Raw genomic sequence first — 12,475 nt, forward strand, 5'->3', positions numbered from 1 at the left:
TTTGAAAGCAAGGATGAGATTTTTATGTCAGGCCCTTCTCCATTAAACAAAAATTAATTACAACGTGCGGCAGGAAGATCCAAGGTTCAAATCCTAGTGTGTGCTGAATTAGCTGAGCGAGGCCGGGCAGCAGTGCATCATTACCCTTACTGTCCCGGGTTAGGAAAGGACAAATCAACTCGGCTTCCCGCTCGTGTTGCAGCTGCTGAAAACAGGATTAGGCTTGGCTGTGATGCCTTCTGTGGCCAAATAACCTGTTATAACCTTCAGGGCTGATTTTCTAAATGCACACCCTTAACACTGGACCTTGCTGGTCTGGAGCATATTTTATGCACTAGCGGGCATGCTCCCTGTGATATTTCTGTCCATAATGAACAGAAGGTTTTGAGGAGTACCCCCATGATTCCCCAGTTTGTGCTCCCAGTCCTGGCAGAAGCACACATTCGGAAATCAACCCTTTACTGTCAAAGCTCACACATGAATAATGGTCACTTGGGTGAGATACTAGACGGTGACTGGTGTTTTCGAATTGTCCTCCAGCACAAAGAGTCAGTGTCTTCAAGAGAGGAAGAAAGGGAAGCAAAATGGCAGAGAAAATTTTCAGGCAAAATATGTTGTATATAAAAAAAACTATTCATCGTATTTTATAGAGTGACATAAATCGAAATGTGGGTTTTGAGTTGAACAAGGTTTTTGAGGTGTACAAGAAAATAGGAGGTATGATTATTGACGGTGATATAATATAATGTACTGATCTTATGAGGGTCTTTCTCAACTTGTAGATGGTTTCTATCTGAGGAACTTGCCTGGACAGCCAACTCTGCTCTCAACCAATCATGGTTTTCCTTCCATTTCCCGTGCCGCACCCAGCCATCCCATTGGTTCCTGCAGCCGAGACAGAGAGATGAGCCACTCCCACAAAACCATCAAGGAAACTGACAGACTCCAAGCTGCTAAGGAACCGAGTAAAGAAAGAATGAGTAAAAATGAAGCCAATTCTATGAACAGTCAAAGGACACACAAGGAGAGACATGCAGAAGAAGATGGAAAAGACAGACATAAAATAGTGCTGCCTCTGATGCCAGATGTTAGATGCAAAGAAGACATAACAAATATGCACAATAGCATGTGTGAAAACAGAAATAAACACTTCAATAGCTGTTTAACAAACTCCAAAGTTATGAATGGAGATTCCAGTAAGACTTTATTAGCAAGCTGCACTAATATTGGTGGGATTCTACCGAGGCAGATGGACATCCATACTCCAGGCAGGTGTACCAAAGAGAGCTTAAGGTTTGAGAGGGAGTTCAGAGAAAATGGTCCCTCTGGTCCAGTGCATATCGAGTGCTCGGACAGTTGGCAAACACCGCACCATTCTGTTGCATACTCTGTTCCTTCTTCACTGTCCAACATTCCTCCATCATCTAGCACAGCCTCCGGAACATTCCCCTGTTTGCAGGTTCATTCCAACTTAGACCTTTTTTACCCTACTCAAGATAAGGCGGGCCGGGAGCTCAAGGTCACTGGGCCTACGTACGTGCCTTCAGTGGGACACTTCAGCGACAAAAGTAGACCTTTTCAAGTCGCTGCAGAGAACTGCAAGGTCAACAGAAACATAGGGAAGGAGAAGACGCATGACAAAAGCACAGAGCGGTCTGATATTGGGACGGTTCCTAATTCTCACACACATCTGAAGTTAGATGGGAAAGGAATGGACTGGCCCCACAATTCAGCCATCAAATCCAAACAACAGTGTGGTAGCAGCACTGGTGCACAGTTGGTGATGCCGTTCACACCTCAGGCAGCCAAGGGCCCCTCAGGGAAAGGTAGCACTTATGTTATGCCGCAGTCTCAGGATTGTTTCTGTTCGAAGGAGCTGGAGACATGCTGTGCCAAACTCACCCACCCCAGTTATATGCTGGACCGGGAGCACGGCAGTGACGCACATGAGAAAGCTTCTAAAGACTCGCAGGGGCAGAAAGTGGCCAGGATACGTCACCAACACCATAAGCTTCCTGAGGTGGAGCACATAGGAAGTGGTTCAGAAATGAAGCGAAGGCCCCCGGAGCTCAGTTGTATGAGCTACAATGGATCTCACATGCCATCGTGGCAGGGCCCTCAGATTCCAATGGGTGAAGACAGGAAAAACTCCTATCTTGACCCCTTTAGTTCAAGTTTACAGCAGGCGGCAATGTTGTCACAAGGCTCTGTGCTAAACCAAGACATGTTAGGTCAAACTGATGAGGTCTCAGCCATGAAGAGTTTGTTAAAATACAGCAGCTCTTTCCCTCCAGGCACGCAGGCCTTGATTGTTGGGCAGAAGACCCCTTTTGGAGGTCTGGGAAACATTCGGGCCAGCTGTGTCCATCAGGAGATTAAATTCCAAGGTGGGAAATCGAGCCTAGATTTGGAGCGTCTAGACTGTGCCAAAGGAAGGGAAAATGAGTCATCTCAGGGCGACGGAGAGGTACGGCAGCCTCCAGTTGGGATCGCCGTGGCGGTTGCAAGGCAAAAGGACAACCAGAACAAGCATGAACTGCCTTGTAACACTGAGTCCAGCAGGCAGCACAGGCATCTCCCCGGTTTGAAAGGTGAGATACTGTTAAAGACCCAAATAAGTAGTTAAACAGGGCTTCTGTTAACAACCCTGATTTCTTTTTTTAACTGTTTTCACGACATGATTATTGTCAGAAGTATTGTGTTATGGGACGACTGGTAACAGCTGGCCAGTAAGTCACCTTTCTTTCTTGGTATGGGTGACAAGTCACATGGGAATGTTTTAAGTGCAGTGTTGTTACTAAACGACAATGGTAGGACAGTATTTAATTCCCAGAATAGTTACATATTCGCGTTGCAGGTTAGCCTGTAATTCATATGGCCTTGCTTTGCTTGCTTCAGCTTCAACTTCAGCCAGGCTTGTTTGTTAAACTGAAGTGTTTCATTTGTGGCTAAGAAAACTTGACATTGGCCAACTCGGTCTAGTTGAGTCACTGGTTCCAGTAGCTGATCATGTACTGTAATGTTAGCAGTTTGGAGAAGCCCTTGACTTTGACTGTCCTCACTTTAGGGGTAGCACGGTGGTTATGTTTCTAGACTAGTAATCCAGAAGCCGGAACTAATGATCCGCAGACATGAGTTCAAATCCCACCACGGCAGCTGGGGGAATTTAAATTCAGTTAATTAAATAAATCTGGAACAAAAAGTTAGTGACAGTAATGGTGACCATGAAACTACGGGATTGTTGTAAAAACCCATCTGGTTCACTAATGTCCTTTAGGGAAGGAAATCTGCCGTCCTTACCCAGTCTGGCCGATATGTGACTCCAGACCCACAGCAATGTGGTTGGCTTTTAACGGCCCTCTGAAATGGCCCAGCAAGCCAGTTGTATAAGACGGCTCACCACCACCTTCTCAAGGGCAACTAGGGATAGGCAATAAATGCCGGCCTTGCCAGCGACGCCCACATCCGATGAATATCAAAACACTTTCAGTATGAATATGATTTGTGCTGAATACTGCTAATGCTGACCCCAAAGTATCCAAAATCAGACCCAAAAAAAGTGGTGATATGCCTGTTTGAATGTCACCTACTTTAAGTTATCACTTAGAGGAGGACTTCAGACATCCAGATGAAAATATAAATGATCAGAATTTTTCGAGCACTTCAAGCTGTCCCCACATATGTTTGCAGTTCCATGTTATTATCAATTCCCTATTAGTTTTCAACTTTTATGACTTTGTGCAGATGTTTGACCCAACATGTACTTAAAATAAAATGTGAAAATGATCTCAGTACTAAAAAGTTAATTCCTTCATCCTCTATGTCATTTAAGTATTTTATCCAGCAAAAACCGGAAGTAGAAGTTGAAATTTTCTCTGAAAGGCTATAAATGAAGTAGCCCCCTCAAACATCAAAAGTAAATAGTTTGCCACAAGACATCACATACGTGCACGGTTTTCTTGTGAATGACCCAGAAATATGTTAGTGCAGTTGCTGATCACACAGTGCAGTTTAAATGTTTGAAAATGGAGACATTTTACGTTGTATTTCTTTATTTGGCAATTAGAACAGTTGATTTTAACATGGATTTGCTTTGACTAGATTGCATATTATGCTGTACTACTGTAATAAACTTGGTGTGAGTCATCATCATCATAGGCAGTCCCTCGGAATCGAGGAAGACTTGCTTCCGTGTGAGTGCATGGGTGCTGGTTTTTGATGTGAGTGCATGGGGTGCTGGCTAGCTTCAAATAATCCTTTCTCGTCAACAGGATCATCGCGCTCTGCCTACGTCATCGACCTGGAAGCAGAGGAAGAAAACAATCATTTTCGTGAGGAAAGAATGGGACTGGCACGTTTGGATAGGGAAAGGGACCACTTACTTCGGTAAGATCTTTCGCGGATTAATACAGCATAAAATGAGTCTTTGATAATACACTTTTTATTGTCCTGTCCCAAAACCTGAGCCCAAATCATCAGAATTGGTTACTTGGGATGTTGTGATTCGTGAAATAGTTTGCGAGCTTGGGCGACTTTTACAGTTCCACTTTGCTCCAACATTCATCCATAGAAACTATATAATCTGACTGGATTATCTAACATAACGAAGCACAGTACTTTTAATCCTGAATTAAGAATTGTTAATACGTCCATATGTTTATTTCATTCAACATTATTATATTTAACATCAGAGAGAGATACGTTTAAAAAAAGAAGAACTTCAGAGTTAATACTCAGAGACCTGGTTATGCACTGGACTTGTGGATCGTGATGTTCATATCCCAGGGCGCTGCTGGTTGCTTGTACATTTGGCCAGAAGACCAAAAGTGGAACAAGATTTGTCAGTTCTCTGCAAGGCAGCTAAAATGGATGTTCCACCTCATGGAGAATAAGACAATGAACATTTAGCTAACCTGACTCACATAAATCAGACTTTTGGCTTACAGATCATGAAATGGAAGTCCTTGAAGGGGAGGGGAGGTCCACAGACCAGGCTACTCCAGCTATTGAGTGGAGGAAGCTGTTTCGTGGCAAATAACCGACAGGCGTAAAGAATAAGAGAAAATGGGGAAACAATATATATGTATTAAAAAAAAAATTGGGTTATTGAAGTGAAGTAAACACTTTTGGTCTGCTTGGTGCCTCATTACTGAAGCAGGACTTAGATGTAAAGATTAAAGGGTACCACGACAGTGATGTCACACAAAAAGTGTGTGGCTGGATTCAAAATCTATTAAAGTTATGAAAAGGAAACTTGAGATACATATTTTTTAATTAATTCTTGGGATGTGGGCATTGCTCGTAATTGACTAGCTGCCCTTGAGAAGGTGGTGGTGAACCTTCTCCTTGAACTGTGACAGTCCATGTTGTGAAGGCTCTCCTTGTGGGAAAAAGATGTTGCGACTGTCACTAATTCAAAATATTTCCATTGAATTCAGAGAAAACAAAGAACTTGTGGAGTTTGCACGAATCCGTCCATCAAATGGTTGTCCTGGAGATCTAAATCCAAACCTGATGGTCACTGGAGGTTCGTCTTTACAAACCAACCAACTGGGAACTGATCCCAATGCACATCCTCACCTTACTCCTCCGCATTGGCTTCCAAGGACGGGCAGCCCCTCAGTGTGGATGGGTGGGCATTCATACGGTCAGTCTTCCAATCTTTCATTTATTGAGCAGCAACGTACACATTTATGGGTTCAGGTTTTCTATGACCGGCACACCTTGCACATTGATAACCAATGCATAGTTAACACAACAGACATCTTATTTTCTATTCTTTACCCCTAAAGCACAATAGCAAGGTTTACTTTTTTCCAACTCTTGGCTTGTTTACATGAAAATATATTTCAAGTAATATTTGAAAGAGAAAAATCAACAATAACAAGTTTGAGAAATGCACTGCAAAAAATGTAGCAATGCTGCACTTACTGCCCAGATATAAACCTTGAATACATCTGTATTGTTCATATTTTTTTTCTCATTTTCATCCGACCAGCAATCCATCCATCTATCTAGGTTTGGATATACACTGACTCATCTGCCCATCTATAATTCTATCCAAGTACTGATGGAAGAAGTTTAAGAATTGAAAGTACAACATATCGTATTATTCTCTAAATGAGAGGGTGCTTTGGTGTAGGTAGATAGGAGAGTTACCACACATGTGTGTTACTGAGAGTAGAATATAAAAGCACAAATCAACCAGTCATGGGAGATTGCCAGTGCTGAAATAGTGTGCGGTTACAACAGGCCAAGAAAACATTCTGACATCTGATGCAGCTGTCGAGATGAGCAACTTTATTGGAGAATTATAGTTAGGATGGAACAAAAATAAAACTTTGCATTTTGAAAGTGAATAATGTATTATTCATGCTTCAGTCACAAAATGAAAGACATCCTTTGTCAAGTGAAAGTCTGGAGTTACACTTTAAATGCATAAATGTGAAGGAAACTAGGAAGTTCACTTGGTACTGTCAGCTGTTTAGAATGTACACAGGCTAATTTCCACATGAAAACAGTTGCACAAATACCGAAATTGTCTACAACCACTGAAATTAGGTGTTGGGGACATCTTGTGACTTCAAACTTGATATTTGCCGTAATTCTATCCAGACAACTGAGATTGCCAGAATATATACACGTTCCAATGGAATTATTCACAGGAGTTCCGAACCAAACTACTGAAAAATCAGCAGGGGTCCAGTTTCTGCTTGCCTAATGTAGAGGGCACAACTATTTACCCAAGTCCAGGCTTTGGAAGTCCCAAGGGTGTGCAAGGGTATCGAAGAATGCAGAAGCCAAATATACCCTGTGGAGTAAAGAAAGGAGGCAGCCTCAAAAGGAATGATTCTTGACATCTACTGCTCCTCATTAAAGTAAATGTCCCTGTAAAATGTCGCTCCATCGTGTTACGTGTAAAACTAAAATGGTGCTGATATCCACCCTTCTCAGTTCTTTATAGACTGTTTGGAATATATTGCCATTATATGAACATTCCCATTTTCAAGTCACGGTCAAATACATGCATGTATTTTTACTCTTTACTCAGTGTTGAAAACTTCACAAACATAACATCAAGCATATACGTTTCTTACAGAAACATAATGGCTGAATATTATTATACAGGAAGGCCAACTGACAGGAGAAAAGAAAAGGAGAAGGGTTTGTCAAAATCAGTTACTGACCTAACCCATCACCATCTCTAGTAATAAAAGTAGTATCTCATTCCCAAAGGAAAAGCATAAAAGGCTGTTATATTTGATCGAGCTGTTCAATGAATTCTAGATTTCCAAAATGGGTCCTTTCATATCCCACTACATCTGCCGCCAAAGTAATCCAGTCATTAGAATCGGGGAGTATCTGATTACTACTCCTGCGGGATAATCCTTTTTGCCGGAGCACACAATAAATAATAAGTAAGGCAGTTCTCATTATTCAGTTTGGAAATGCAGCATCTGGAACGTCTAAAATGAATCCGGCAATAGAGTTAGCTGTGCTTAAAATCTGAACAGTACCCTAAACAGATCATTAGAATATGTCTTGGATTTTACCACAGTATAAAGAATCATCAAATGTTCCTGCACAGAAACAGGCCATTTGACACATCCAGTCTGCGCTGCCGTTTTTCTCTGAATGAACCATTTAATTCTGAATCCGCGCTCTCCATATACTCTAATATTCCTCTGTTCAAGAAACAATCTAATTTCCTTTTAAAAGAATTTATGGGCTCTGCTTCAACAAAGGTTTGTGGCAGAGAATTACAAAAACTAATCTCTATGTAAAGGCATTTCCTAATTTCCCCCTTAATTCTATTGGTGATTATTTTAAATTTATGTAGTACTGCTTGAGTTTCTTGTCCCCCATATTCATCAGTTAATAATCCAAGACATTAAAAATCAGAGCAGACAAGCGTAACAATATTTCTAGTTTTAAACTGATTTATGCGTTCTACTCCAAATATTTCTCCAATCTAAGTGAGAATTTTAAGTTCTGCTCCTCATTAAAGTAGATTTATTTTCCTGCTGCATTATGGATAGTCACTGCCTTTCATAGCCATTTCTGATTCGCTGACAATCACTGCCTTTCATAGCCATTTCTGATTCGCTAAGTGTCCTTGAGCTTTCCCAAGGAGTGTGACTACATGGTGCTAGTATCATCTTTAAATGTCAGTGGAAATTTCATTTCGATTGGATTGACAACCTTTTCATTTATCTCCCTTAAACTCTTTATTCGACAGTTGGAACCAAGTCCATCTCTTGTGGTGGATGGAATAATCCAATACCAAAGCCAGGCCGGTCTCTGGTACTTAATGTACTGCGGACGATTAAGCACCCAGCCTGGCTCACTGATGGAACCTGGAGAGGTAGACCCATCACTGAGAGCTGTGAATCTTCAGTAACGGCTCCAGATAACCCTGTACACCAGTGCCCTACTGGGTAATGTGGTCCTGGTTGAACAAACAGCAGGGAAGCTTTGCATTTCTCTGTACTGGTAGAGTACATGGGTTTTAACTGGTAAAACTCTCATCGAAACCCCTGCACACGCTTGGGACTCTCCAAGCCTAGGCTCTTCCAAGCTCTCTGGATTTGGGTAAGTGGGGTGTGCCCTCTATGTTAGCAAACAGAAACTATACCCATGCAGATTTTTCTGTAATTTGGTTTGGAAACGCATCAGCATGTGATGGCTTGCTGTACATGTCAGATTCATCACTGACCAAAATATATTTTTTAAGTGGTGCCTCGCCTCTACATTGAAGTATAATTCACCCAAATCTGCTACAGCAGAATAGACATAAATATCATTAAATTATTCATAAAAATGAAAATTATTCCAGAATATCAGTACCAGTTGTATTTTCGTTCACACCACCCAATAGCAATAACCCACCCACTGTGTTATTACAACTGATCGCAGCAATTTCCAGAAGATTCCGACAGTGCAGTGTTACCAAATCCTTCCAATTATTATTGTTGGTAGTTAAAAATAATTAGATCAAATTGCTGATGTGCATTTATTTATGGTTAGGAACTAACCTGTTTTCAGGGTAGTTACATTCACTTGTGAAAAATATTCAGTTGAAAGTGGTTATGCTGAACTACCGTTTCACCTGTTTAAAAAGCAAAACCTGCAGTCTACTTTCAACTACAGCCACAAGAAATGTTAAGGGTAGCACTTTCCTATTATTTTAGTTTTCATTCTCTGTATTTTGGGAGCCTGTCAAAATAATCTCACAGAAACCATATAAGGGATTCTGCAGAACAGAATTATGTGTGACTTGGACAGTAAACAGGATAAATTCTATAATTGCTGCGTGACTCATTCTGGGTTTTCCCTATTTTTATACGGCTCCTTTTTCTAATTATATTTGCTTATTTCATCAGTCTTGCATTTCGTTTTTTTTATAAGAACATTTTCTTGTCTGATTTTTATAGGATTATACAGCAATTTGTTTTTCTTTCGTTTTGATTTATTCCTGTCATTCCTTTTCGTTTTCCCCTTCTAATTCTTTTTGTTTTTTTAATTATTTGTGGAATGTGGGCGTCGCTGGCAAGGCCGGCATTTATTGCCCATCCCTAGGAAACTTTAGCGGACAGTTATAGGCCAGACTGAGTCAGCAGGCAGGCTTCCTTCCCATAAGGACATTAGTAAATCAGTTGAATCAGACAGCTTCATTTTCACTTTTACTGATACCAGCTTTATCCCAGTTTTTAAAAATAATGTTCAGATTCTTAAACGGCCATGGTGGATTTGAACTTGCATACTCAAGATGATGCCCAGTCTCTGGATTGCTAGTCCAGCACCATAACCAATAAAGTACACAATGGTCTCCAGTATAAAGACCATTTGTTATCAAAACTTTTTTGTTTTCCACAAAAAAAATTACATTACACACAAAGTGGCCAGTCTGGAATATGGAAACCACCAAAGGAATTGGCAGTCCACATATTATTTACGACAGAATTCTTTCTTCAAATAGTTTGAAACTGTTGGGGAAGAAATGTTATTGCATGGATTTTGGTTGGATTTTCACTTTCTGGCGTTTCCAGTTTTAGCCGCAGCAACAACAACAAGCATTTATATAGTGCCTTTAAAGTAGAAACATGTCCCAAGGCACTTCACAGAAGCATAGTCAGACAAACATTGTGGCTGAGCCAATGAACATAAGAACATAAGAAATAGGAACAGAAGTAGGCCCCTCGAGCCTACTCCGCCATTCATGACTGATCTGATCATGGATTCAGCTCCACTTCCCCGCCCGCTCCCCATAACCCCTTATCCCCTTATCGTTTAAGAAACTGTCTATTTCTGTCTTAAATTTATTCAATGTCCCAGCTTCCACAGCTCTCTGAGGCAGCAACTTCCACAGATTTGCTGCCTCAGTGAAGAAATTTCTCCTCATCTCTGTTTTAAATGGGTGACCCCTTATTCTAAGATCATGCCCTCTAGTTCTAGTTTTCCCCATCAGTGGAAACATCCTCTCTGCATCCACCCTGTCAAGCCCCCTCATAATCTTATATGTTTCGATAAGATCTCCTCTCATTCTTCTGAACTCCAATGAGTAGAGGCCCAATCTACTCGACCTTTCCTCATAAGTCAACACCCTCATTCCCGGAATCAACCTAGTGAACCTTCTCTGAACTGCCTCCAAAGCAAGTATATCCTTTTGTAAATATGGAAACCAAAACTGCGCACAGTATTCAAGGTGTGGCCTCACCAAAATCTTGTATAACTGTAGCAAGACTTCCCTGCTTTTATACTCCATCCCCTTTGCAAAAAAGGCCAAGATTCCATTGGCCTTCCTGATCACTTGCTGTACCTGCATACTATCCTTTTGTGTTTCATGCACAAGTACCCCCAGATCCCGCTGTACTGCGACACTTTGCAATCTTTTTCCATTTAAATAATAACTTGCTCTTTGATTTTTTTCTGCCAAAGTGTATGACCTCACACTTTCCAATATTATACTCCATCTGCCAAATTTTTGCCCATTCACTTAGCTTGTCTATGTCCTTTTGCAGATTTTTTGTGTCCTCACACATTGCTTTTCCTCCCATCTTTGTATCATTAGCAAACTTGGCTACGTTACACTCAGTCCCTTCTTCCGCCCCTAATCTGCACAACATGAATACAATGCATTCCCGAGGTGATGAGGAGTTGGATGAGGAGGAGGAGATAGTGGGAGTGGTAATTAAAAGCTTGGTCAAAGAGATGGGTTTTAGTAGGAGTAGGAGGTGGAGAGGTAAAAAAGGCACGATTGCAGTGGTAACATGATCCCATAATTTGCTGTTAATCTGTGGAAGGATATATTTCTCTAGTCCTTCTTAATTACTTTCATTCTAGTTTTACTCCCCTTCTCAGATTTATCAAATGAGTAAACCTAATTGACCTTAAATGATATGGAGGAGGAACATTCTTGTAATATTAAATTTGCTGATGTCACATGGCCAGCAGTTTAATGAAGTTTGGTGAAACTCAAAGTGAACTAGACAACCAAGTGGAAAGGTTGTGACACCCATCTTGTGTGCACATTTGAGGTTTCCTGTTCCAGAATGCATAACCTAGCATTCATCCACATTTGAATTCCATTTGCGCCATCTGTTTATGTTAGAGTATTGCAATACCCATCTCCTATTTTGTTTATAACTAATGTGAACACCATTGAAACTCAGGAATACACTTTGCATAACTTCCCTCAGTGAGGAACCAAGGGAGACAGCAGAGTGTCCATCATCTGTGGAAGGAGTGGGTTTTGATAGATCAAATGTCCTTTGTTTCTTCCCATGCTTCCTTTTGTGTTACTGCTGAGACATTTTATCAGCGGTGTGCTCAGGAAGAACAAGTACTGTACTAGTTAGTGAGTGATGGTTAAAGATGAGGAGGCGATGCAACTGCTAGAATACGTGAGAGAAGAATTGTTCTGGTTGCTTTGTACAGTGACACTGTAAATGCATTAAAAAAAATAAGTGCTCAAGACTTCACCACAAATAATGACCAGAGCACTTGGTTCCCTATAATTGTGCATCACAATATTTACATTTTAACATTTCTTTGCTCAGTTTGTTTTTACAAATGATCTGTTTTATATTCTCGAACACAGGAATCGGTCACCCAGCTCTGCATTCAAATCTACCACCTGGATTTCCAGCATCGATGCCAAGTGCCATGCAGACAGTATTCCCGCTTTCCCAAGATCCCTCAGCCCAGCTGGTTATCCTTCCCACTGAACCACCAGCTCCTCACCCAACTCCTCATCACCTCGGTAATGCATTGTATTCATGTTGTGCAGATTAGGGGCGGAATATTAATTTGTTACATTGACTATATTTTTTATATGATCTATTCTACTTTATACATTATTTGAACAAGATAAATAGATAAAACTTGATGAAATTCAACTAGTATCACAAATCACTGTGGCTGAAAATTCGCAATTTCCTATCTCCAAACATTTTGTTATGGATACATATTGCTT

The 12,475-nt window shown here is 40.9% G+C and overlaps 1 protein-coding gene across 2 annotated transcripts in view; it reads left to right on the forward strand.

Moving 5' to 3' along the window:
• The window catches only part of bahcc1b (BAH domain and coiled-coil containing 1b), a 226,510-nt gene that overhangs the window by 113,765 nt on the left and 100,270 nt on the right, over nt 1-12,475 (forward strand). For both annotated transcript variants that reach the window (XM_070857695.1, XM_070857696.1), the window contains 4 exons: nt 783-2,591; nt 4,272-4,386; nt 5,439-5,647; nt 12,101-12,262. In XM_070857695.1, coding sequence (XP_070713796.1) covers nt 783-2,591; nt 4,272-4,386; nt 5,439-5,647; nt 12,101-12,262 — 2,295 coding nt within the window. The remainder of the gene's footprint in view (nt 1-782; nt 2,592-4,271; nt 4,387-5,438; nt 5,648-12,100; nt 12,263-12,475) is intronic.

Source organism: Pristiophorus japonicus, chromosome 16 (assembly GCF_044704955.1).
Source record: "Pristiophorus japonicus isolate sPriJap1 chromosome 16, sPriJap1.hap1, whole genome shotgun sequence".
Taxonomy (NCBI): domain Eukaryota; kingdom Metazoa; phylum Chordata; class Chondrichthyes; family Pristiophoridae; genus Pristiophorus; species Pristiophorus japonicus.